The following is a 21,630-nucleotide window of genomic DNA, read 5'->3' as shown; positions in this document are numbered from 1 at the left end:
ATGCAAAGTGCACTTGGGGTAAATTTGTCACCCTACCTGATGGGTAATGCAAGTTACCAGCTCCTATGTGGATTCTGAATCCAATAGTCAAGTTTCAACAGACAGCATACCACTGTGCTATTTTTCTAGTTATGGAGAGGTTTTATTTTTAGGGGAAGCATTCAGAGATGTGATAACCCCACGCATGCAGCCTAAAATAAATGGTACAATACATTCTACCACCATTTGGGACTGTACCACCTCATTCTGTTGCTTAGTGTTGATTTAGCTGGAGAAGAAAGCCTTAGTTGTTCACTTGGGAAAGCCTGGGGGAATGAGGGAGAGTTTTCATAAAATGTGTATTACACTGCATCAGGCTCAAGTTGTTATTGAAATGCAGAAGCTGAGAGGATTGCCTCAACAAATACCAGGGCTTACTAGGTACACAAAATCTGTCAACATGCCGATCCCTCACAAACCTTCCTGGCAAGCAGCTGTTGTTGCTGAGCTAATCGTCATGCTAACTGGATTGAAGGAACTGAAGAGGGGTTAAAGAAAATGATATAGAAATAATTTGCTTTTTCCTTGTTTGGCTGAGCTTCGAAGATGCCTTTACTTTCCTGCTTCCTTGAAATATCACTCCTGAATTCATCTCTTATGTGAAATTAATAACATGCTGTTGCTCAAAGGAGCATCTTCTCTCTGGGCCACTTAGCTTGGATAGTTGCAACAGGCCTAAAAGCTGAATAAGCAGCTCCGTTCTTCTACATATGGAATTGGAGAAAAGGTGAGTAAGGAGAGACATGATACAGGTGTACAAAATTATGCATGGTGTGGAGAAAGTGGATAGGGAGACAGTTTTCTTGCTCTCTCATAATGTTAGGACCCAAAGGGGTCATTCCATGAAGCTGATTGGTGGGAGATTCAGGAGAGATAAAAGGAAAGACTTCTTTACACAACACATAGGGAAACTATGGAATTCGCTACCACAAGACGTAGCAATGGCCACCAATTTGGATGGCTTTAAAAGGGGGCTAGATAAATACCTGGAGGTGAAGATTATCAATTGCTACTAGTCCTGATTGCTGTTGCCTCCAGGATCAGAGGCAGTATGCCTATGTAAACCAGTTGCTGGGGAAGATGTGTGGGAGGGTGCTGTTGTATTTGTGTCCTGCTTGTGGGTTCCCGGTTGACAGCTGCTTGGCCCCCGTGAGAACAGAATGCTGGACTAGATGGACCCTTGGTCTGATCCAGCAGGGCTCTTCTTATGTTCTTAATCAAGGTGTTTGAAGGAACCTTACAGGTCAACCCCCTGCCATTGCAGGAGATCTGCTACTACTGCTCTGCAGCCCTGATAGGTGCCATCCTACCTCTGCTTAAAAACCTCTAATGAAGGAGAGTCCTCCACCTTCTGAGGTAGTCTGTTCCACTGTAGATGTTCTTCTTTGTTGAAATCCCATTTTATATAATTTGAATTTTGTTGTTGTTGTTGAAATCCCCTTTGAACTCATTGGTTTGGGTCCCACCTTTTGGAACAGGGATACGGAACCTCTGCCCTCCAGAAACTCCTTGGGTTCCTCCAGAGGACAAGGCATGGCCTCCAAGCCCCCGCCCCCCCATGGAGGAATCTCTGTCGTTATCTCCAATCTGAGATTGGAGATAACAGTGGGGATGCCAGCCAAGTGGCTTCATGGCACCCCTTGGAGATGCACATGGCACCCCTTGGAGATGCTGTATACTGCATGAAGCCAGGGACATGGCCGGCTGAGCTTAGGGATGTACGGGAACTTTGTTTTGCTTGCAAAACATGTGAGCATGCCTCGTCCGAAGCTTTGAATGCAAGCATGAGGATATCTCTGCCAAATCCTCAAATTGTCAAACCCGTGCTCGCGTTCGTCTCTTTCCCGATTCCCAGTTCAATTTGTGCAAATTTCCTCAGTGGACTGAATCAGCCCCACTTTAGTCTATGGAGGGAATTGGCACAAACTAGGAGCCTGCTAACAAGTGTACATTCGGTGGCAAAACTGAGTTGACCCCTAGAGTAGTCAACTCAGAGACATTGCATAACTGAGTGCCATTTTTGATAGAAAGGCGGGATACAAGTCAAACCAATATATACACTGAAGATAGCTTGGGGAGTTGCCTCGTGCAAGAAATTAACTCCCTTCTCTCATCTCTCATTGTTGATTGTATTTTATACAGTGTTCTTTTTTTTAAAGGTTTTTGATCTTTGTAAACCGCCCAGAGAGCCTTAGTTATTGGGTGGTGTGGAATTGTAAGAAATGAAATGAAATCCAGAAGGGCTTCACATTTAATCAATGCCTGCACAGCTACTGGAGTTAGCATTGCATTTGCATCATTACTTTTCATCTACAGTCTGCTACAATTAAGTGTTAGGGCCAAGGCTGTTTGCAGGATTATTTTTATTACATTGTTTTTTTCCTATTATAAGGATAGTGGGAATAAAGAATGTCTAGGGAGTAGAGCTGCAAACATGCTTTAATTTTATGAAGTTCAATAGAGGATTTGTTCCTCCTCTGGGGTTGGGAAAGGGAAGTGTGGCTTAGCAACTAGGTTTCAGTCAATCTGGTGCCCTCCAGCACTGCACTCCCAGCGTGCTGTTGAGTGGGGGGGGGCAGGAATCAGAATGCTGTTTGAAAATGCCCCCCCTGCACCTGCTAAGAACACCATCATTGCAGCTGCCAAAATGGTAAAACTTGTGTTGATGGTGGCAAAAAAAGGGGAGCTGCAAGGTGTTGGGCAATCTTTATCCCCTAAATTCCCTTGATTTTTGCTGGAAACATTCAGCTGAGAATGACTGGTGGTGCAGCCCTACCTTTTCCCATTAGAAAGATGGAAGTGCAATTCTGTGGGCTGGGCGTAATTGATGCAGTTTAGTGGAGTTCTGTGATGAATGTATTGTTGGTGTCATGTTCTCTGGTTTCAATCCCCCCTTTAGCTCAGAGGAAGATTCAGAGGGGGAGGACTACTCCATATCTTTCCACTACTCCATATCTTTCAAGCCTGGGGTACTCCAGACCTTCCAGGCTTGAGGATGTGGTTTTAATGGACTCCTTGGACTCAGAGGTCACCCCCCCCAATGCAGCCCTCACCACTCCCAAGCTGTAGGGGACAGTGGCTACAGAATCAATCAGTGACCCTTTAAGTAACACAGATAGCTCCTTAGAGGAGGATGAGATTAGCAGCAGGTCAAGACCAGCAACTAGAAGGCCTCTGTATGTTGCTGAGACAACAGCTGTTCTTGGGAGAGTTCCAGCCAGCACTTGCCACAGTGATCTGTCCAAGGTCCTGACCAACCTGGCCTGGCCTGACCTGATCCTGCATAGCCTGATATGACCCTGTCCTTCCAGTAAGTGCCACTGCTTTGAATCAGCCTCCCCTGGGAACCTTGAGCCAACCTAGAACAGGACAGTTGGAACAGAAAGCATATTTTTCTCACCTTGCTATTTTCAGATACTTTCTAGCAAAACATTGACTCTCCTAGTTATGTTCTTTAAGACCTAAGTTGTTTTCACAGGCTTGTCAGATTTTTATTCCAAAAGGTTTTTTTTTTTTTTTTAATAGAAGATGCAGCAGCTAAGCTGTGGTAGATGTTCTTAGAGATAAAAGCTCTGCCCAGCACTTTTAGAATCAGTGCAGAATGCTCTTAAAAGCGGTTTACATCTGTAAATATTTGTATGCTTGCCTCCAGAAGAGCTTTGCAGTTTCATAGTAGCATGAAAGACAGGAAAAACACACACCTCTTGCTTGTCTAAAGAAACAAAGCCTGTGGCTTGATAGATGTGCATAACATATGTATCCTGTAGAGAAAGTGGATACTGAGAAGTTTTTCTTCCCCTCTCATAATGCTAGATCCTGGATTCATCCAATGAAGCTGACTAGCGGAAAATATAGGACAGATAAAAAGAAGTGCTTCTTCACACAGTGGGAGCAGAGGAATAAAACACCCAAATTTGCAAAATGGGCATAAAAAGCTTAACAATGCAAGAACAGTAAGTGTAGCACATACTACATCTTGCATTTCATGATTTTGGTCCCTCTATTTATGCCTCCTTTCTCCACTCTTCTACTAACTGCCCACTGTCTTGGCCAAGTTGGCCCCAATCCATGAAAAATGTGTGTGTCGGGAAGGATCACGTTTGCTGCCTTGGGCTCCTCAAAGGAAAGGCGGGATATAAATGTAACAAAAAATCAAACAAACAAAACATGTGCCATAACATATGTTAGAGCCTAATAGTGCAATCCGATACGTACCTACTCAAAAGTAAGTCTCATCGAGTTCAATGGGGCTTACTCCTGAGTGAGTGGGCATAGGATTGCACAGTATGCCAGGTGGGGCATGCTGGGAGTTGTGGGGCATTTTCCTGTCTAAACATGCATAGAATTGCGCCTTTACGCTGTAAGCATATACCCACTTTTCAGGAGTAAGTTCCATTGAGCTCAGTGAGACTTACTTCTGAGTAGACATGCATAGGATGTCACTATTAGGCTTTAACACATGTTGTTGGATATGTTTCGTTTTGCTTCTTTGCTGCATTTATATCTCGCCTTTCCTCCAAGGATGCAAGGAGCCTGAGCTGTAGAACTTCTCTTCTGTTTCAACACACACAGGAGTGCACCATAAAGCTCTTTATTGGGCAGTGTAGAGCACACATTTTTTTCTCTGTATCCATATGGGGATGGCCATGACTCAATGGTAGAGCACCTGCTTTGCCTGCAGGAGGTCCCCGGTTCAGTCCCCAGCATCTCCAGGTGGAGCTAGGAAAGAATCCTGCCTGAACCCATAGAGAGCTGCTGCCAACCTTCCCTAAACTGGCACCCTCCAAATGTTCTTGGATTGTAACTCCCATCAGCCCCAGCCAGCATAGCTGATGTCCAGGGATGATGGGACTTATAGTTCAAAATATCTTGAGGGCACCAGGTTGGGGAAGGCTGATGTAGACAATATAGAGCTAGATGGACTGATTGTCTGTCTTGGTATAAGCCAGTTTTAGCCATATATATGTTAAGAGACCACTCCGTGCTTTTAACAAGTGGAGCTCTCATACACTCCAACATTTAAATAAGAAAATAGGGATCCTTTTGTGTAAGTTTAATACCCTTATTCTCACATCAAGGCTCAGTGCCTTTGCACCATATGCTCCTCCTTCACTATCATCATCATCAGGGACATACGGTATAAAGGAAGTGAGACCAAGCTGGTGCAGAATGCAGTCACCCAAGTCTTGGTTGGGGCGAGTCGATCAGATCACATACTGTGCCAGCTGCATCGGTTTCTAGTTTGTTACCAGTGTGTTACCCCAGTGTGTTTCTGAGCCCGATTTAAAGTGCTGATTTTGACCTTTAAAGCCTTAAACAGTTTGGGACCAAATGACTTGAAGGACCACCTTCACCTGTATCAGCCTGCCTGCACTTTCAGATCAGCATGAGAGGCCCCTCTCATTTGCCCACTTGTAGGGGCAGTTAGGTGGATGGGTATACATGAGAGGGCCTTTTCTGCAGTGGCCCCACACTTCTGGAACAAGTTACCATCAGGGGTCTGCTGGACCCCATCATTGCAGGCTTTTAAGAAGGCCCTGAAGAGTTACTTGTTTACTCTGGCCTTCTCCTGATTGTTTGATCAGATTGGGTTATTATAGCTGCAATTGCGTTGTAGGTTTCTGTCTTATGCTGGTGTTTGTTGTTTTTTGGGAACATTTGCTGTTTTTATTACCGCATCTTTTTATTATATGCAGTTCATTGTTGCATGCCACCTTGGGAGGCCTCCTGACCTGAAAAGCTGCCTTGAAATATTTTAAATAAATAAATACATAAGAAATTCAGGAGACCAAGGTCTTTCAGACATAGAACAGTTGCAGGGAATTTGCTTTACTTTTCCTTGTTAGAAAGACCTAAAGGGCTGCACTGTAGACCTAAAGGGCCACACAGCTTGGCCCCTGTAAATGGCCAGGAGACCAAGCGTTCCTTGTGTACTGGATTTGGTTTTGGAAGAATGGCGGGCAGTCCGGTGTGAATTTGCCCAGAATCATACACAGTATTTAATGCAGTAATTAACAGCATAAGTACACTAATGTGTTAGGGCAGTTGGCAATTTTCATGATTTTGGAGTGGTTTCTCATAACTATATTCTTAAACAGTGAAGGCCATGGTTTTGGCTACTAATAGAAGAAAAACAATGCACGGTGGTCACTCTTCACACTGTGTACCTTCTAACTGATAAAGGATGCTTCTTTCCGTACTGTGAGAAAATTATTTTGCTGCCAAGAGCGAAAGGCCTTTGTAAAGGGGTGGGGGGCAGCATAGATGTGCTTCTTGACAGTTTCCTAACTCAGTGAGACTTTCTGAATCCTAAAATCCTGAGCAAATTGGCCAGTTACCTATTCTCATCTGAGAGGGGGAAGGTGCACCACCTGCTCAGATAACCACCCCGACTCTGAGGAATGGCACCCTGTGACCTTCCTGGGACCCCGAGTGGCTGAACCAAAAGTTAGGTGATGTGTAAGCTTTCTTTTGCTTTCTCTGCATCCATTTTCCATTGATAAACTCTATCATTCTTTCACACCAGTGGACTCGAGTCATGTTGGTATCCTTGAATCTGTTTAGTGTGTGGGCCCTGGCCAAGACCCAATGTAAGACTGGATGTTTCCTCCCTCTGCTTCTCATCAAGGCAAGGGGGGGTCCAACTTGGTCCCATCCATCAGCCAGAGAAGGAGGAGCTACAGGGAGCTTCTCTTCTCCCTGCCGGAAAGGACACTTACTAGAATGGTGTAACTAAGAACTAGTATGACCACCAAAGAGAGACACCATGTCCCAAGATGCAGACAATCATATGTTTATTGAGATCTCAGTGCCTTTCAGCCCCAAAGGCCTTCTTCAGGGGCAGTCTACAAAAACCAGACATTTTTATGAAATTGGTAAAAACCTGTTTTGGAGCTACCAAAAACCAAAGCCATGAAAAGCAACAAAGCGATGAAACGTATCATATGACAAATTTCAAAAATACACTCAAATAAAAAGTCTAAAGATAAACCATCTTAAAATGAGTCGTATATATACATATTATTTACATTTATCTAAAAATATTGTTTGAAAATACTTACAGAAATCTCTGAGAGATGTATGGTTCTGTGACACCAAGGCAGGAGCGAAAGTAACTTGTGATAAGAAAGCGAATAAGTATCCTTCCGGTAGGAAACCGAGTTGTCACCAACCTTTCTACAAATCAAAGGCCAACGTAACAGATAACCTCAGGGAATATCAACAGTGCCAGTTGACAGGTTTCAGGTTTTTGAGGGACTTGGGCAAGGTACCCAGTGACCTTTGCCTTTGCCGCCCCTCAGTTGTGGAATGACCTGCCGGTTGAAATGCACCTCCTGACCTCTTTGAAGGTCTTTAAGCTGGAATTAAAGATGCTATTATTCTGTCAGGCCTTCCCTTTTTAGAACCCTTGTTCCTTTTGCTCAGTCTTGTATATGTTTTTTAAACTGTATTGTTTTTAAGCTGTGTTGTTTTTATTGTTGGATTTTTGGTTAAACTGTTTTTAGATAAAAGCTGTTTTCAGTTACATGTTGTTTGTGTATATTGTCTGTGTGCTTTTATGTAAATGGCTTTTAAACCTTGTATATTGTATTTTAGTGTTTTAACTCTAGTAAACCGCCCAGAGAGCTTCAGCTATGGGGCGGTATAGAAATGTAAAAAAATGAATGAATGAACGAATGAACACTAAATGCCCTCAATGGGTCTCCCCTTCAGTGAGTTTACCTTCTCACTGCCATTGTCACCAGCTGCCATTGCTCCTGCACCTCTTCCTTTTTTTCCTCATTGTGACCACTTGCTTGCTTGACCATCAGAGAGCCAGTGATCAAGTAGGTCTCAGCATCCAGTGGTCCACCTTCTCATTACCGCCATTGTCTGCGTCAGAGTGACAGGCAGGTAAACCAGCAGGTTGTGATGGTGAGGAAGAGGAGCAACTCCAAGTGGCCTGCTGGATGTGGGTCCCTGGCAGGTGCCCTGACCATGCTACCCTTGAGCCTGGCCCTGCGTATCATCAAGGAGGAAACCACACATGAACTTGAAAAGGGAAAAGAAATACAGTTTCTCATTTAAATCTTGTGGAGCTAAAGTTCTTCATGCCACAAACTGTATGCCTGATACAGTCTGACCTTTGTTTTTTAAGAGCCCGATGTTTTTTCCATCCTTAAACTGAGTACATGGACATCGAATAATACGCACTACATTACTGGTATTACAGTTGTCGAATGTCTCAGGGGTACTGTTGAGCCCAGGGGGAGTGTGGGCAGCTTGGCGAGCAGGTGGGTGGGGGCTCGGGTGCAGGTCCGTTGGCCCCCCGAGCAGGAGCAAGGGCTTGGTGGGTGCTCAGAGAACCTGGACAGGCACCTGTCCATCCCTACTCAAAATCCATCATTTTGCCAATGTATTTGCAGGAAACAGTGACTAAAGGGGTAATGGCCCTTGTCTACACTTATGAGAATAAGTGTGTTTATTATCCCTAAATTTGCTTCTAACCAATACAATTCTTATAGCTCTATTTCTTTTAAAAGAAATCATGGGTTTTTCTTGACATCCTGGTATCCCCTGTAAAATATATACATGTTCTAATATTTCCCTGTAAAATATTACTAACATGGCTAAATGCTGGATTACAGTTTAAATGACCCTATTCTGTGTCACCAAAAGATCAATCTGTGTTACTGAAGAAACCTTCCTCAAACTGCTGATCACCACTTCTTTAGGATATCCTCTATCCATAAATTGATTACTTCCCATAATCTGGATTCAGAACTTTTTGACCTGTTGAACAGTTAGGTCTAAATTGTAAGAACTACCCGTATGGCAGTTTATACCTGAGGGATTTAGAATATGAGCTGTGTCAAATCTCAGATATGTATCTCTGTGTGTAAGTTTTCTGTAAACCAAGGTACTAAAACAACTGTTCTCTTTTCTGATGAGGAAATTCTAAAAGCTGATCTCATCATAATTCTGATGAGTATTGAATTGAAGATTAACATCTCTTGAATTAACCCAACCAAAAATGTTTTCCAAATCTGCTGCACTTCCTCTCCAAAATAAAACAGAACAAAGCATCATCTATACAATCTCCAGCTACTCAGAAGATGTACAAGAAACGGATTTTCAGAAGAATAAATAATTCTATGAAATTATTTGTCTCCATGTAATTATCAGCATGTTGGGATGTGGTCTCCCTCTTTGGGTTTTTTTTTTTTTTGGTAGATACTTTCTGGAGGGTTTTGTGTGTGTGTGTTTGTTGACCTAAGAACTAGCATCTGAGTTTGCTTTTTTCCTCCTCCCTCACAATCCGTTTTCCTTTTATGCTGTGTCTTTTGGATTGCAAGCCTAAGGGCAAAGACTCCCTTCTTATTAATATTTGTAAATTGTCCTGGGATCCTTACAGCTGAAGAGTGGGAATAAAGTGCTTTAAATACATTTCAGTATATCACACAATAGCCCGCTTCAGTCATTCATCCTTCTTGGGATTACCATCATGTGAACTGAAGAGTGGGGCTGTGCTCTCTGTTCCTCTTGCCATGTCCCCTGCTGACTGTGCCCCCAAGTCCTCATGTTGAGAGAAGACCTGAAGAGTAGACCCTGCTTCATGCGCTTTGCTCGCTCCATGATTTAGAATCTTCTACTCTCAAAATCAAAATTGAGAATTTCATGCAGTCCACATTTTAAGGCAAACTGACATAATTCAGACTTCCTGGACTAAAATACAGATCAGAACATAGTTATCCTTCTGATTGTGCAGTTCTCCGAATTTTGCGATACAGCGCACAGCTCAAGAAATGGGTACGACAATGCATATTAGGGGGAAATGTGTACAATTCAAACACATGTGTTTGAACGTAATAATAACAGCAAATGGGATGGAACTGACTTATGACAGAACACATGTGAAGCTGGCACGGACTGGGAATAGATTGATCCATCCATCCCTACTGATGTCTCTTCCCCTGCCTGTTGAATGCAGCATTCATTTATTCCACAACAGCTTGTCTTGTGCTAATTGTTGAAGTACATTTCCTTCTCTGCTTAAAAAATTACGATAGTTTCCAAGGATGGTTAATCTTGAAATAGATTGAGCTGTGTTTATTATAGTACCACAATAGCAATACAAAATACATTAAACAACAGTGACTACACTGACTGGAAAGGTATTTGGGAATACAATTTTTTTTTTTTTTTAAAGAAGATGCACCTTAAATCTTTCCCAAAGACAAAGTAAGGGCAGTGATTTACTGAAGGACAGGTGCCAAAAAATAGGAGCCTTCCCTGGTAAACAGGGACAGTTGGAGCATATGGGTTCTTGCCCCACAAAGCTTTTGCCATAATAGATTTGGTGATCTTTAAAGTGCAACCAGACTGCGGCTGGATCTAGGTTTGAGAGGGCCCTTGGGCAAGACACCTTCAATGGGCTCCCTCCCTCAGTGAGTCTATCTTCCCACTGCCATTGTCACCAGCTGCTTTTGCTCTTCATCCTCTTCCTCATCATTACCACCACTTGCTTGCTTGACAGGCAGAGGGGAAGTAGGTCGTGGCATCTACCGCTTCTCCTTCTCAGCACCATCACCGTTGTCTTGGCCAGAGTAAGTAAGGTGAATAAGGAGGAGCAACTCCGGAAGGCTCTTGTCAGTGAGCCTTTGCTGGGGAGTGGGGTCCACAGCAGGTGCCCAACCATGCCTACCCTTGACCCTGGTCCTGGCCCTGAACCAGACTCTTCTGTGTTCTGCTGCAACAGACTTCACATGGCTACTGCTCTGCAATTTCTCCAAGTAGGGATGGATGGATCAGTCTAAATCCGATCCATGTCACTTTCTCATGCATTCATTGCTTGAAGTCCATTCTGTCCTGTTTCCACAATTAATATGCAATTCCCTCCTCCAGAAAAGAAGACGTGCATGCTCCAGGGTTTTTCTAGAACCCGTACAGTATCCTTCAAAGCACTGGACTCTTAACCCATGCATCTCCAAGACTAAACCATCCTTTTCCAGTTGGCATCACTCCCTCTTCTTTGCCATCTCTCCCCCTCAGCCATCTCAGCCATGGAAGTATGTTTTCAGCATGGTGGCAAGGTTAGTCTGCCCTCATGGATTTAATGCCGATAGTGATGCCTGGCAACCCATTACTTGTCCCTATTATGGGGTCATGCTGTGCTTTAAATGTTAGCAGACAGAAATATTAGAAGATGCATTATCCACCATGCCTATGCCTATTTATGAAGCCAACCAATTTAGACTTTCAGATCATCCATGCTGGGAAATATCTGGAGTAAGGGAAGGTCTGGAGTCATCCAGACTGATACAATCCCATTGAAATCAGATTCTTTTAAAGGTCAGATCTCAATGTCTGCCTTTCTTCATTAGGCTTGTTTTTGCAAATTGGATTGACATTTCCATGACTAGGCCAATAAAATTTCTTGTAGCCCACACCAGTGGAGTTGGGTGGCTCTGATTTTGCTAGGGCTGAGAATCCATTCTGGGTTCCGGTCAGAACCAGCCAGAGCTCCAAAGGAGCTATTCAAGGTGCTGAACCTATTTTGGCATTCAGCAGCTTGAATGGATCCTTTAGAGTTCTGGCTGCTTCTGACTGAAATCCAGAATGGTTTTATAGCCCCACCAAAATTGGATCCACAACCCACCACTGGCTCACACTTACCACATGCTGCGAATACTCCTCTCTGTCTGTCTGTCTGTCTGTCTGTCTGTCTGTCTGTCTTGTCCTGTTTCATTCCATCTCAGCTCCATGCCTTCAACCTACCTGCCTCCTCACTTCAAAACACTTCAGTATGTATATACCTGATGGGTTTGCCAATACTGCTTTGACCTGCACCAGTATTTGACTTGTTTGCATAATTGAAAATGAGTTTTGAAACGGGGAAGAATACTTGGAGGATCGTGCAAGTTAGGGGCTTTTGACTCCTTTCTGATTTATCCTAGAAGAAGTGACTGCATTTACAAGAGCAGATTCATTGCCTTGGGGTGTACAGAGATGGCTGGAATTCAGAACTCCTTACAAGCAAACACTGTGTGGCCAAAACATGCTGGGATGCTCTGCCATGTATGCAAATATCCCTGATTTCATTTTGTTTTAAACCTAAACCTAAACCTAAAGACAGCAAGCAGGACTGAGGGGAAATACAGGGAGACCTTTGTGAAATGAAGCCCTGCCCCTGTTACAGACTGCAACATGCCCAACCCAGACAACACCTGGTTCCGAATTAACAAATATACTATCTACATGCAGAGCTGGCATTCCCACACACTGACTTTAGGCATTTTCTTGGGAGATATAAAGGTTTGGGTTCTAGTCCCCACTTGGCCATGGAGCTTACTGGGTAACTTTGGGCCAGTCACTGACTCTCAGCCTAAACTACCTCACAGGGTTGTTGTGAGGATAAAATGGAGAGAGGGAGGACTATGTAACCACCTTGGATTCCTTTGAGGGGAAAAAAAAGGCAGGATGTAAATGAAATAAATAAATAAATAAATAAATAAATACAAAAATAAGGGTGCAAGGAAGGGACAAGCAACCAATCATTGGGGGAGTGTGGGCAGTAAATCCAGAGCATCTACAACTGGATGTAATATGTGGCTGAATAGGATCTGGAACCCAGGAGTACGAAGCCCAAGTTCTCTGGGTTTGAACCAGGCAGGTGGGTGGAGGTGAAGGTAGGTTGGCTGACATCAATGAGGGAATGGGACAGGGTAGTTCAGGAAGACCCACTGGGATTCCCACCAGTCTCAGCCTCGCCCCAGTGGGTGCAGAACTCAGTAAGACCTGGGAGCTCCAAAATGCTATAGATTAAGCCTACCTGTATCATGAGGCTAGAAACCTGCTCTTTAATCAAAGAAAATCATCAGGTTTTGGGATGAAAAACTGCCATACTCTGCAGCCACTTTTTGCATGTAGATTTCATAGAATCATAGAATCATAGAATAGTAGGGTTGGAAGGGGCCTACAAGGCCACTGAGTCCAATCCCCTGCTCAATGCAGGAATCCAGGTCAGAGCATCCCTGACAGTTGGCTGTCCAGCCTTGTCTTGAATGCCTCCAGTGTGGGAGAGCTCACCACCTCCCAAGGGAATTGGTTCCATTGTCATATTGCTCTAACAGTCAGGAAGTTTTTCCTGATGTTCAGCCGGAATCCGGCTTCCTATAACTTGAGCCCATTATTCCGTGTCCTGCACTCTGGGATGATCAAGAAGAGATGCTGGCCTTCCTCTCTGTGACAACCTTTCAAGTCCTTGAAGAGCGCTATCATATTTCCCCTCAGCCTTCTCTTCTCAAGGCTAAACATGCCCAGTTCTTTCAGTCTCTCTTCATAGGGCTTTGTTTCCAGTCCCCTGATCATCTTTGTTGCCCTCCTCTGAACCCTCTCCAGTTTGTCTGCATCCTTCTTAAACTGTGGTGCCCAGAACTGGACACAGTACTCCAGATGAGTATTTCTACCCCTTGCAGCTTTAGAATGACCCAAGATAGAAGAGGATAAATATTTAAGTGCTTATTTTTATGAGCTAGAGCTGCATTTAATATTTAGGTAGAATCTTGCAATTTTGGTGGGGTACAGATTTTCCTGAAACAGACACTTCACTTTTCCCAGTGTCGTTCAATGTCATTTCCACCTCCCCCCACCAACCCTCCGTGGTTTCTGCTTCACTGTTTGTTACATTGATCCTACTCCATCTGGTTTCAATCTGTGAATAGAAAGATCTCACAATTCAATCTGATTTGGCACCTTGATCACCTCTCTGAGGGCTACTGAGGGCAACCTTGAATGAGGACAATGTTAACGGGAAATGTTGTGAAGAGTGCCCCAAAATTGCAAAAGCAGGAGGCTTTTATCAACATTTGCCAAAAATGCCCCCACCCTGCAAATAAGCTCTGCTCCAAGCCCCTGGGATGCTACCTCGAGCCCTTCAGGTGTGGCAGGTTTGAAATCAAAATAATGAACAAGGACTTTACGGCTCCTTGACCCCTTTTTATTGAGTCAGCTCTGTCACAGAAAAATACGAATGCTCCTTGTCTTGACTAGTGTTTGTTTTGACACTGGCCCCTCTATTCTAGACAGTGTGCCCTAAATGGATCAGATAAGGCATGGGAGAAGCAGAGGGGCCATCTCCCCTGCACTTTGGATGGGGTAAGGCAATAAACAATAACAATACAGAAAGCCGTTGAACACTGGACACACCAAAGCAATGTAAGAAGAGCACTGCTGGGTCAGACCAAAGGCCTCTCTACTCCAGCATTCTGTTCCCACAGAGGCCCATGGGAAGTCCACAAGACGGACATGAATGCAACAGCACCCTTCCCCTCATAGACTCACACAGGCCTCTGTTGCCAATGTCCCAGTCCTGTTCACACAGGGATTGCCACCTGATTAATACCAGGATATTGTTTGGAGGTCTATATGTACAGTAAGGAGCAGTTCAAGGTGTGCCACTGTCCTGTTCTGTGCTGGCATTCCCAAGTGGATGTGCCAAGATTGTAGCTGGGTCCTCCAGGGGTGACAGCCTCAGAATGGCAAGAAAAACACCAAAGAGATGGAAGGCTTCTGGCGACGGAGGGAGGCTTTTGTGCTATTGGAGAATCCTGATTTGAGGTTGCAGGCTCCAGCACATAGGTTGCTTTGGCACAGTGCAGCAACAAGAGCAAAGTGACCTTCCGCAGCGGTGCAATTTTCTGTTGATCATGGGAAAGAAATGAAAGGTAATGCAATATATAATTTACCTGTGCCCCCAACTTTCAGTTTCCATCCATCCATCCAGAGTTCACAGGGTGCCTGGTCCTCTCTCCAGAGCTAAAATAAAGGCAATGCTGATTACCGAAGCAAGTAATTGGTTTACCTCTTTTCTTACGGCATAGAGGCAAAATATTAGTTACAGAGGTGACCAAGGCATGAGAAGTCACAAGATACCATCCTGTGGCTGAGCAATACTGATTACACTGTGATTAAGTTGTTATTGGTGGGAGACTGGATGCCACTTACAGGACTGTGGCTTGTGGTTGTTTGTTTCCCCACAGAGTTGAAATGCATCGGCTATTCCAAATGAGCAAACTGAATTCCAATATTTTTTCTCCCTCTGAATGAATAAGTGAATTTAACTTTGTAACCATTGGGAAGTTCACTTAAAAAAAAAAAAGTATGTTTGTATTTAGTTACTTGAGGGTACTTCCAACTATTTGTATCATCTACTGAAGATAATTCCGAGATTGGCTTATCAAAATACTGAGCAAATAAAGAATGGGGGAAGCAGCAGGGCAAACATTGATGTATAAGCAACAGCTTGACCATCAACGTCACACAAATAGGTGATGTGAATTTCTCAAAATGGTTGAAAGCCAACAATACTTGATATCCAAAAGTGCAAAGAAACAAACAACCCAAAAAGCATTGATGCCAGTTTTGAGAATTCAAACCAACAGTTACGTTCACACCTATGTATCAGTTTGTAGCTGGTGCCTGTTGTGCACGTGATCTGAGATGTGGTACATGAAGGGGGGAAAAAAACAACCCGAGTATTTGCAGTTCCGGAAAGTCTGAAATATTCATGATCAGGCCTGTTGCCCAAGGGGCTCTTCCTATGGTTTTGGCTAAAATTCAGTGGTGGTGACCTGGGTCACTTCTGAATGCAGTTCATCCCCTCTGCGTCCATGGGAGCCCCTTTTATGGCTGTCCATGTCTAGTCATGCCGACTTATTGAGGACTTCCGAAGGAGTGCAGGTGGAGACGCGCTCTCGGGTGGTGTTCCGGGCCCGGCTGAAGCTGTTCTGTTCCATCCTTGACCGGAAGGGGAGGCAGAATTCTCGGAAACACCTCTTGAAGTTTTCATCTAAGAAAGCATAGAGGACTGGGTTGAGGCTGCTGTTGGTGTAACCGAGGGCAATGCAGAAATGCAGGCTGGCCATCACATAGGGGTTCTTCTTGTCGATGCCCACCAGGGTCCAAACGATGACAAAGATCTGGATGGGCGTCCAACAGATGATGAAGGCTGCTACCACTACCAGCACCATGCGTGTGATGCGGCGCAGGTTGCGGTCCTTCTCCTTGGAACCCGAGAGGAGGCGGACGCTCTTCAGGCGGAGAATCATGAGCCCATAGCAGATGGTAATGACCAAGATGGGGACCAGGAAGGCAAAGATGAAAACACAGATCTTGGTGACTGTGTCCCAGTAAATCTGAGGTTCAGGAAACTGGAGGAGGCACACTACGATGCCACCTGCATGAAAGGGAGAGAAAGAGATGGAGGAGATCTTTGGTCGGTACATGGAAAGGGAGAGGGAAGGAGAGAGAGAGAGAGAGAGAGAACAGCCATAGCTCAATTGCTGAGGGAAGGACTATTTCCTTGCAGGAGAGCCATAGCTGGTGGTTCAACTCCCAGAATCTCCAGGTATGAAAGACTCCTCTCTGAAACCTTGGAGTGGACCAATAGTCTGACTTGGTAGCTTCCCATTAGGTCTGTGCGCTGCTTCAGCCTGAGGCCTGAACCCCGAGTCGAAGCGGGCTGCTTCAGGTCACTTTGAACCCCTTCCAAGGTGAAGTGGAGGGGGCACGAAGTGACTCAGAGCGGGTCAGGGGCTCTTCAAAGCACTCAGTGCACTTCGTAGCTTCGGCGACTCCAGCCCAGCCCCCCCAGCCCACCTGCGCTGGCGCCTCTAGATCCTTACCTGAGCCACGTTCCCTGCCACCACTGCCTTCTCCATGCCACCTTCTCCTCACCACTGCCATGTCGCCACCACTGCCACTACCTTCTCCTCGTTGCTGCCTTCTCCATGCCACCGCCGCCGTGCTGCCTCCGCTGCTGCTTTCTCCTTGCCACCACCTTCTCTGACACCTTCTCCACTGCTGCCAACCCCTGAGGCCTGGACACATGGTGACTCTTCTTGCAGGTAGTCGCCATTTTTAAAATGGCAACCTCCTGGAAGTTCCTGGAAGTTGGCATTTTAAAAATGGCGACTCCCTGCAAGAAGAGTCGCTGCATGTCCAGGCCTCAGGAGCTGGCAGTGGCAGCAGGTGGTGATGGAGAAGGCGGTGGCAGTGGGTGGCGACGGAAAAGGCAGCGGCGGCAGGGAATATGCAGTGGCGGTGGAAAATGCAGTGGCGGCAGTGGAGAATGGCGGAGGTTCACAGCAGAGGAGGCGGAGGCGGCAGCCCAGGTAAGGAGCTGGGGGGTTGTGTGGGGGCATCATGGGAGGACCTGAAGCAGGGTTCGGTATCCGAATCCCGCTTTGGGTTCCAGGCTGAATAGGGTAACCCCCCCCCGAATCAGCCCGAGTCGAATTGGGCCCGCCTTTGAGGCCATGAAGTAGCTTCCGAGTTGGATTGGGGGGTCCCTGCACAGCCGTACTTCGCATTAGGGATGGCTGCATGAGTGACATTCAAGGTCACCAGGATTTCCCAAACATCATCTTGCTGCTCGTCTCATGCCTGATTCCTGTTCACCTTTGCTACCACTGCTCGCTCCGAGCGAATGGGAAGCTTGCGCAAATTGAGCAGTGCTCGAATGGGAGATGTGTCCAAATCTCCCCAGATTTGAAGAGATCTCCCCTAATTTGCACACATAGGCCAAAGCGGGGCCAATTCAGTCTAGTGAGGAAATTTGTGCAAATTAGAAAATTTGCGCACACTGAACTGGGCATCAGGAACTAGATGAACACAAGCATATGCACAGCAATGTGTAAATATTTTCAGCAGACACGTGCTCATGTTCAGAGCTTCAAATGGGGCATGTTTTGCAAACCAAAACAAAATTCTCATACATTCCTGCTTCCTATGTCTATGCCCTATGACAGAGAGAGAGAGAGAGCCCAAGTTCTGACATTTTTTCCTGACGCTCGTCCACTACAGATGCTTATTTTTTGCAGCACCATCTGTTCACTGAAACAAGTGTAGCTAACTACATCAGGACCTGCTGCTGTTGTAATTCCTTACTATTGTCAGCATCCCTGAACCCTCCTGAGCCTGTTTTGTATACTGCTCAACCACATCTGCAGACTAACTGGAATTCACACACTGAGTACAGCAGGCTTTGTTGGGTTGGGGGGCAAGAAAAGAGTTTGCACTGGTATACAATGAGAGCTGATTTGCATTCAGCATCCTCCTTGTTGCATTAGTTATGAGGGTCTGCAGCTGTCACCCTTCTGCCATCCCACCCCAATATACCACAAACCAAGGAACACAAGAAATGCTGTCCAGAGTAGCAATGGATGGGGATGGGCTGTAGCTCTGTGGTAACCACCTGAAATAATTTGGGGTCATCAACAAACTTGGCCACGTCACTACTCACTTCTAATTCCAGATAATTTATGAACAAGTTGAAAAGCACTGGTCCCGATACAGATCCCTGTGGGACCCCACTCTTTACTTCCCTCCATTGGGTGAATTTACCATTTATTCCTACTCTCTGCTTTCTGTTCTTTAACCAGTTACTGATCCATAAGAGGACCTCTCCTCTTATTGCATGACTGCTGAGTTTGCTCAGGAGTCTTTGGTGAGGGACTTTGTCAAAAGCAGTTTGGAAATCCAAGTAAACAGTGTCTACCAGATCTCCCCTGTCCACATGTTTATTGTCACTCTCAAAGAACTCTAAAAGGATAGTGAGATATGACTTACCTTTGCGGAAGCTGTACTGATTCTTCTTCAGCAGGGCTTGTCCTTCTATATGCTTACTAATTTTATCTTTAATAAAGCTTTTAAACAATTTACCTGGAATAGACATTAAACTAACCTGCCTGTAATTTCCCAAATCCCCCCTGGATCCTGTTTTTTTAAAAATGGACATTGCATTGGCCATTCTCCAGTCCTCCAGCACAGAGACTGACTGAAACCCAGAATGGATTCACAGCCCCACCAAAGATGGAGCCACCAGCCTCCACTGATGCATAGCCCTACTCTGAGTAGTGGGGGAGGTGGCTTTGCATTTGGGACGAAGACTTGCGAATCAGAGCTGTGCACAACCCTTGTTGGAGAAGGGGAAGGGAGGTGGCTTTGCAACTTAAACAAGGGCTGTCTAATCAGCACTGTGCAAAGATGGCTTCTGAAGGAGAAAATGCTTTCTCCTATGCACAAACCAAGCCAGAAGGTTGCGCATGTGCTCAAAATGTGCTGTCTGTACTTCCACAGCAGCCTCACAGCTACAATTATGCAGATTGGTATGCATGCGAAGTTGCTCAGCTTTAAGGGCATCCCTGGGTCGGGTTGCAGAACAGAAAAGTGGTACCTCTATATCCTCAAGCCTTTAAGGATGTGGAAGGACTTCCGGTTGGAGCTGATGTCGCTCTGGCAGCTTCCCATGGGCTCTCCGTGGGAGCTTTCTCTAACAGTTTTTTAAAAGGTTGAAAAACCTTTTCATCTCCCCTCTGGAATTAAAAGGGGGGCAAGGCAGCTCTGGATAACATCTTGGAGAAAAGTACCCCCCCTCGAGATAGGGGGGGGCGGGATTCCAGGATTATCTCCCCAGAGCTTTACCAACGCAAAAAGCTGTTCTGAAACTCCTATTTCATAGGAGAAAGCAGGGCTGACGTGTTCCATAATAATATATGCTTTAAGAAATATCAGCAACTCCTGAGGGATGATTTAAGAAATATTAACAATATTTGAGAACATCTGAGGACCTGCAAGATCTGTTTGAGAGAAATATGACTACACCGAAGAGAAGAAAGGGGCTGGCATTACCGCCAACTCCCCCCATACCTCCTGTGTCAAAAGTTTTGAAAACAGAAGATATAGGGGAATTATTTACTCTGATATAGACTTTATCTTCGCAATTTACAGAGCAAGCCAAAAGGTTGGATTTAATCCAAAATTCCATCACCGCCTTGCAAGGAGCTGTGGATTTAATTAATGTGTCACGGCAAAAAATGGAGACGAAAATTAACGAGCTAGAAGACCGAATGGCAGGGAATGAAACTACGATACAAGTATGTTTTAAAAATGTCTCTGACAGAATTTCTCAACTGGAGGCTTTCACGCGAAGATCCAATGTACGTATTATTGGGATTAAAAATATGTCTAATGATGTAAAATTGTCTATTTTTGTGGATAAGCTTTTGCATGAGATACTCCCTATCCCATCTGATTATTTACTCAATATTGAGCAGGCATTTCATGTGCCAAATGCTAAAGGGACTGACGATATGATAACAGTCCAATTTATAAAAGTCTCCACAAAGAATTATGTCCTGCTTTTGGCAAGAGAGGGTGGAAGCCTTCCTGGAAACAGGATAAAGTTATGTTATTTCCAGATTACATCAAAGAGGTGGTGAATAAAAGAAAGCAATTTAAAAGCAAAAAATACGGCAAAACAAATGAACTTACAATATTACTTAAAATATCCTGCTACACTTTGTATTGTGTCTGAAGGTCAGATGAAGAAGTTTCTAAATCATGAAATGGCGGAGGCATGGCTGAACGTACAAATGCGTGAGAGTTCTGTTACAACCCCATGAACTGGCATCTTTAAACAAGCTTTGTTAACTGCTTGTATTTAGTCTACATGATCCAGGCTAGAAGATAAATGATTATACATATATTTGTTTATTCTCTTCCATCTTTTCTTTTTTTCCTTGCTTTTCTTTATATTTTTATTATTTTTTATATCAAAATAGATATGGTATGCTGTATTTAAATTTGTTGTTTGAGGGTAATTGTGCTCATGCATTTATATATCTCGTATACAATATATTACTGATTGTTGAAGATTTTAAGTTTTATTATTATATAACACTATATTTCTTCTTCTTCTTCTTCTTCTTCTTCTTCTTCTTCTTCTTCTTCTTCTTCTTCTTCTTCACATAGGCTACTGGGAATGAACTGTAGACCTGTTTCTTTGATATAAGATTTATGATATGATATTGAAATGTAAGGTTGTTTATTAAACTGTAAGATTGTTTAATAGTTTTTAAAATAGAATGGCATCAGAGGCCGGGGTGTATTGGAGTTTAAACTTAATTCTTTAAAGGGGAGGGGGAGGGAGGGGAAAAGAATCTTCTTTTCTTTTTCTTTACTTCCTTTCCTCCTCTCTTTTCCTTTTTCCCCCCTTTTTCCTTTTCTTTTTGTTACTGTGGTGTCTGTCAGGGTGGACACTGAGCCCATAGAATCCCAGAATAGCTCTGATTCTGAGGAAGAGCAGTCGCTCCTGGGAGAGGAGCGCGCTCCTCTTTCCCAGGGCCAACAGCTGACGGAGATTCCTCCCACCAGCATTCCTAGCTTAGATAGCAGTCCAGGGAGTGACAGAGCGTGGGAAGCAGACTTGATGGATGCATGACGCCGACGCAGAGAGCGGCGCCAAATGGAGGGTGAGGAAAGGAGGCGTAGTGCCCCTTTGGCACGCAAACAACGGCTGTGCCCAGAGGATCCAAGGGAAAAGGGGAGGGACTCTCCCTAGTCCTTAAGTTCAGGGGTCTGCCAGTAATTCCCTTTCAAACGGGGACCAACTGTTCCAACTTAGGGCATAGGTACTGTGCTGCTCAGATCTAGTTGCTAACGGTAGAGTTGTTAAGTTGTAAAAGAGGAATAAAGCTTTGAAAGGAATCCCTTTGTCTGTGTCTGGACTTGGCTACTGGATTAGACTGAGAGAGGCCTCCAAGGAGCCCT

At 44.7% G+C, this 21,630-nt stretch overlaps 1 protein-coding gene and 1 long non-coding RNA gene across 2 annotated transcripts in view; one reads left to right on the top strand and one right to left on the bottom strand.

The window, feature by feature from the left end:
* The first annotated feature begins 462 nt into the window (after positions 1 to 462).
* LOC146338024 (uncharacterized) lies at positions 463 to 21,565 on the top strand. The gene is made up of 3 exons (XR_014784931.1): positions 463 to 766; positions 15,978 to 16,143; positions 19,810 to 21,565. It is a non-coding gene; the product is annotated as an uncharacterized LOC146338024 (long non-coding RNA).
* The window catches only part of OPRD1 (opioid receptor delta 1), a 59,570-nt gene continuing 53,662 nt past the window's right edge, over positions 15,723 to 21,630 (bottom strand). The window contains exon 3 of the mRNA XM_084814402.1: positions 15,723 to 16,255. Within this exon, the coding sequence (XP_084670528.1) occupies positions 15,723 to 16,255 (533 nt within the window). The remainder of the gene's footprint in view (positions 16,256 to 21,630) is intronic.

This window comes from Heloderma suspectum, chromosome 10 (genome assembly GCF_057233095.1).
Source record: "Heloderma suspectum isolate Gila_16-S chromosome 10, 16-S_ref, whole genome shotgun sequence".
In the NCBI taxonomy this organism is placed as follows: Eukaryota; Metazoa; Chordata; class Lepidosauria; order Squamata; family Helodermatidae; genus Heloderma; species Heloderma suspectum.
The sequence above is the reverse complement of the archived record's forward strand: the minus strand, read 5'-3'. Positions and strand labels throughout refer to the sequence as shown.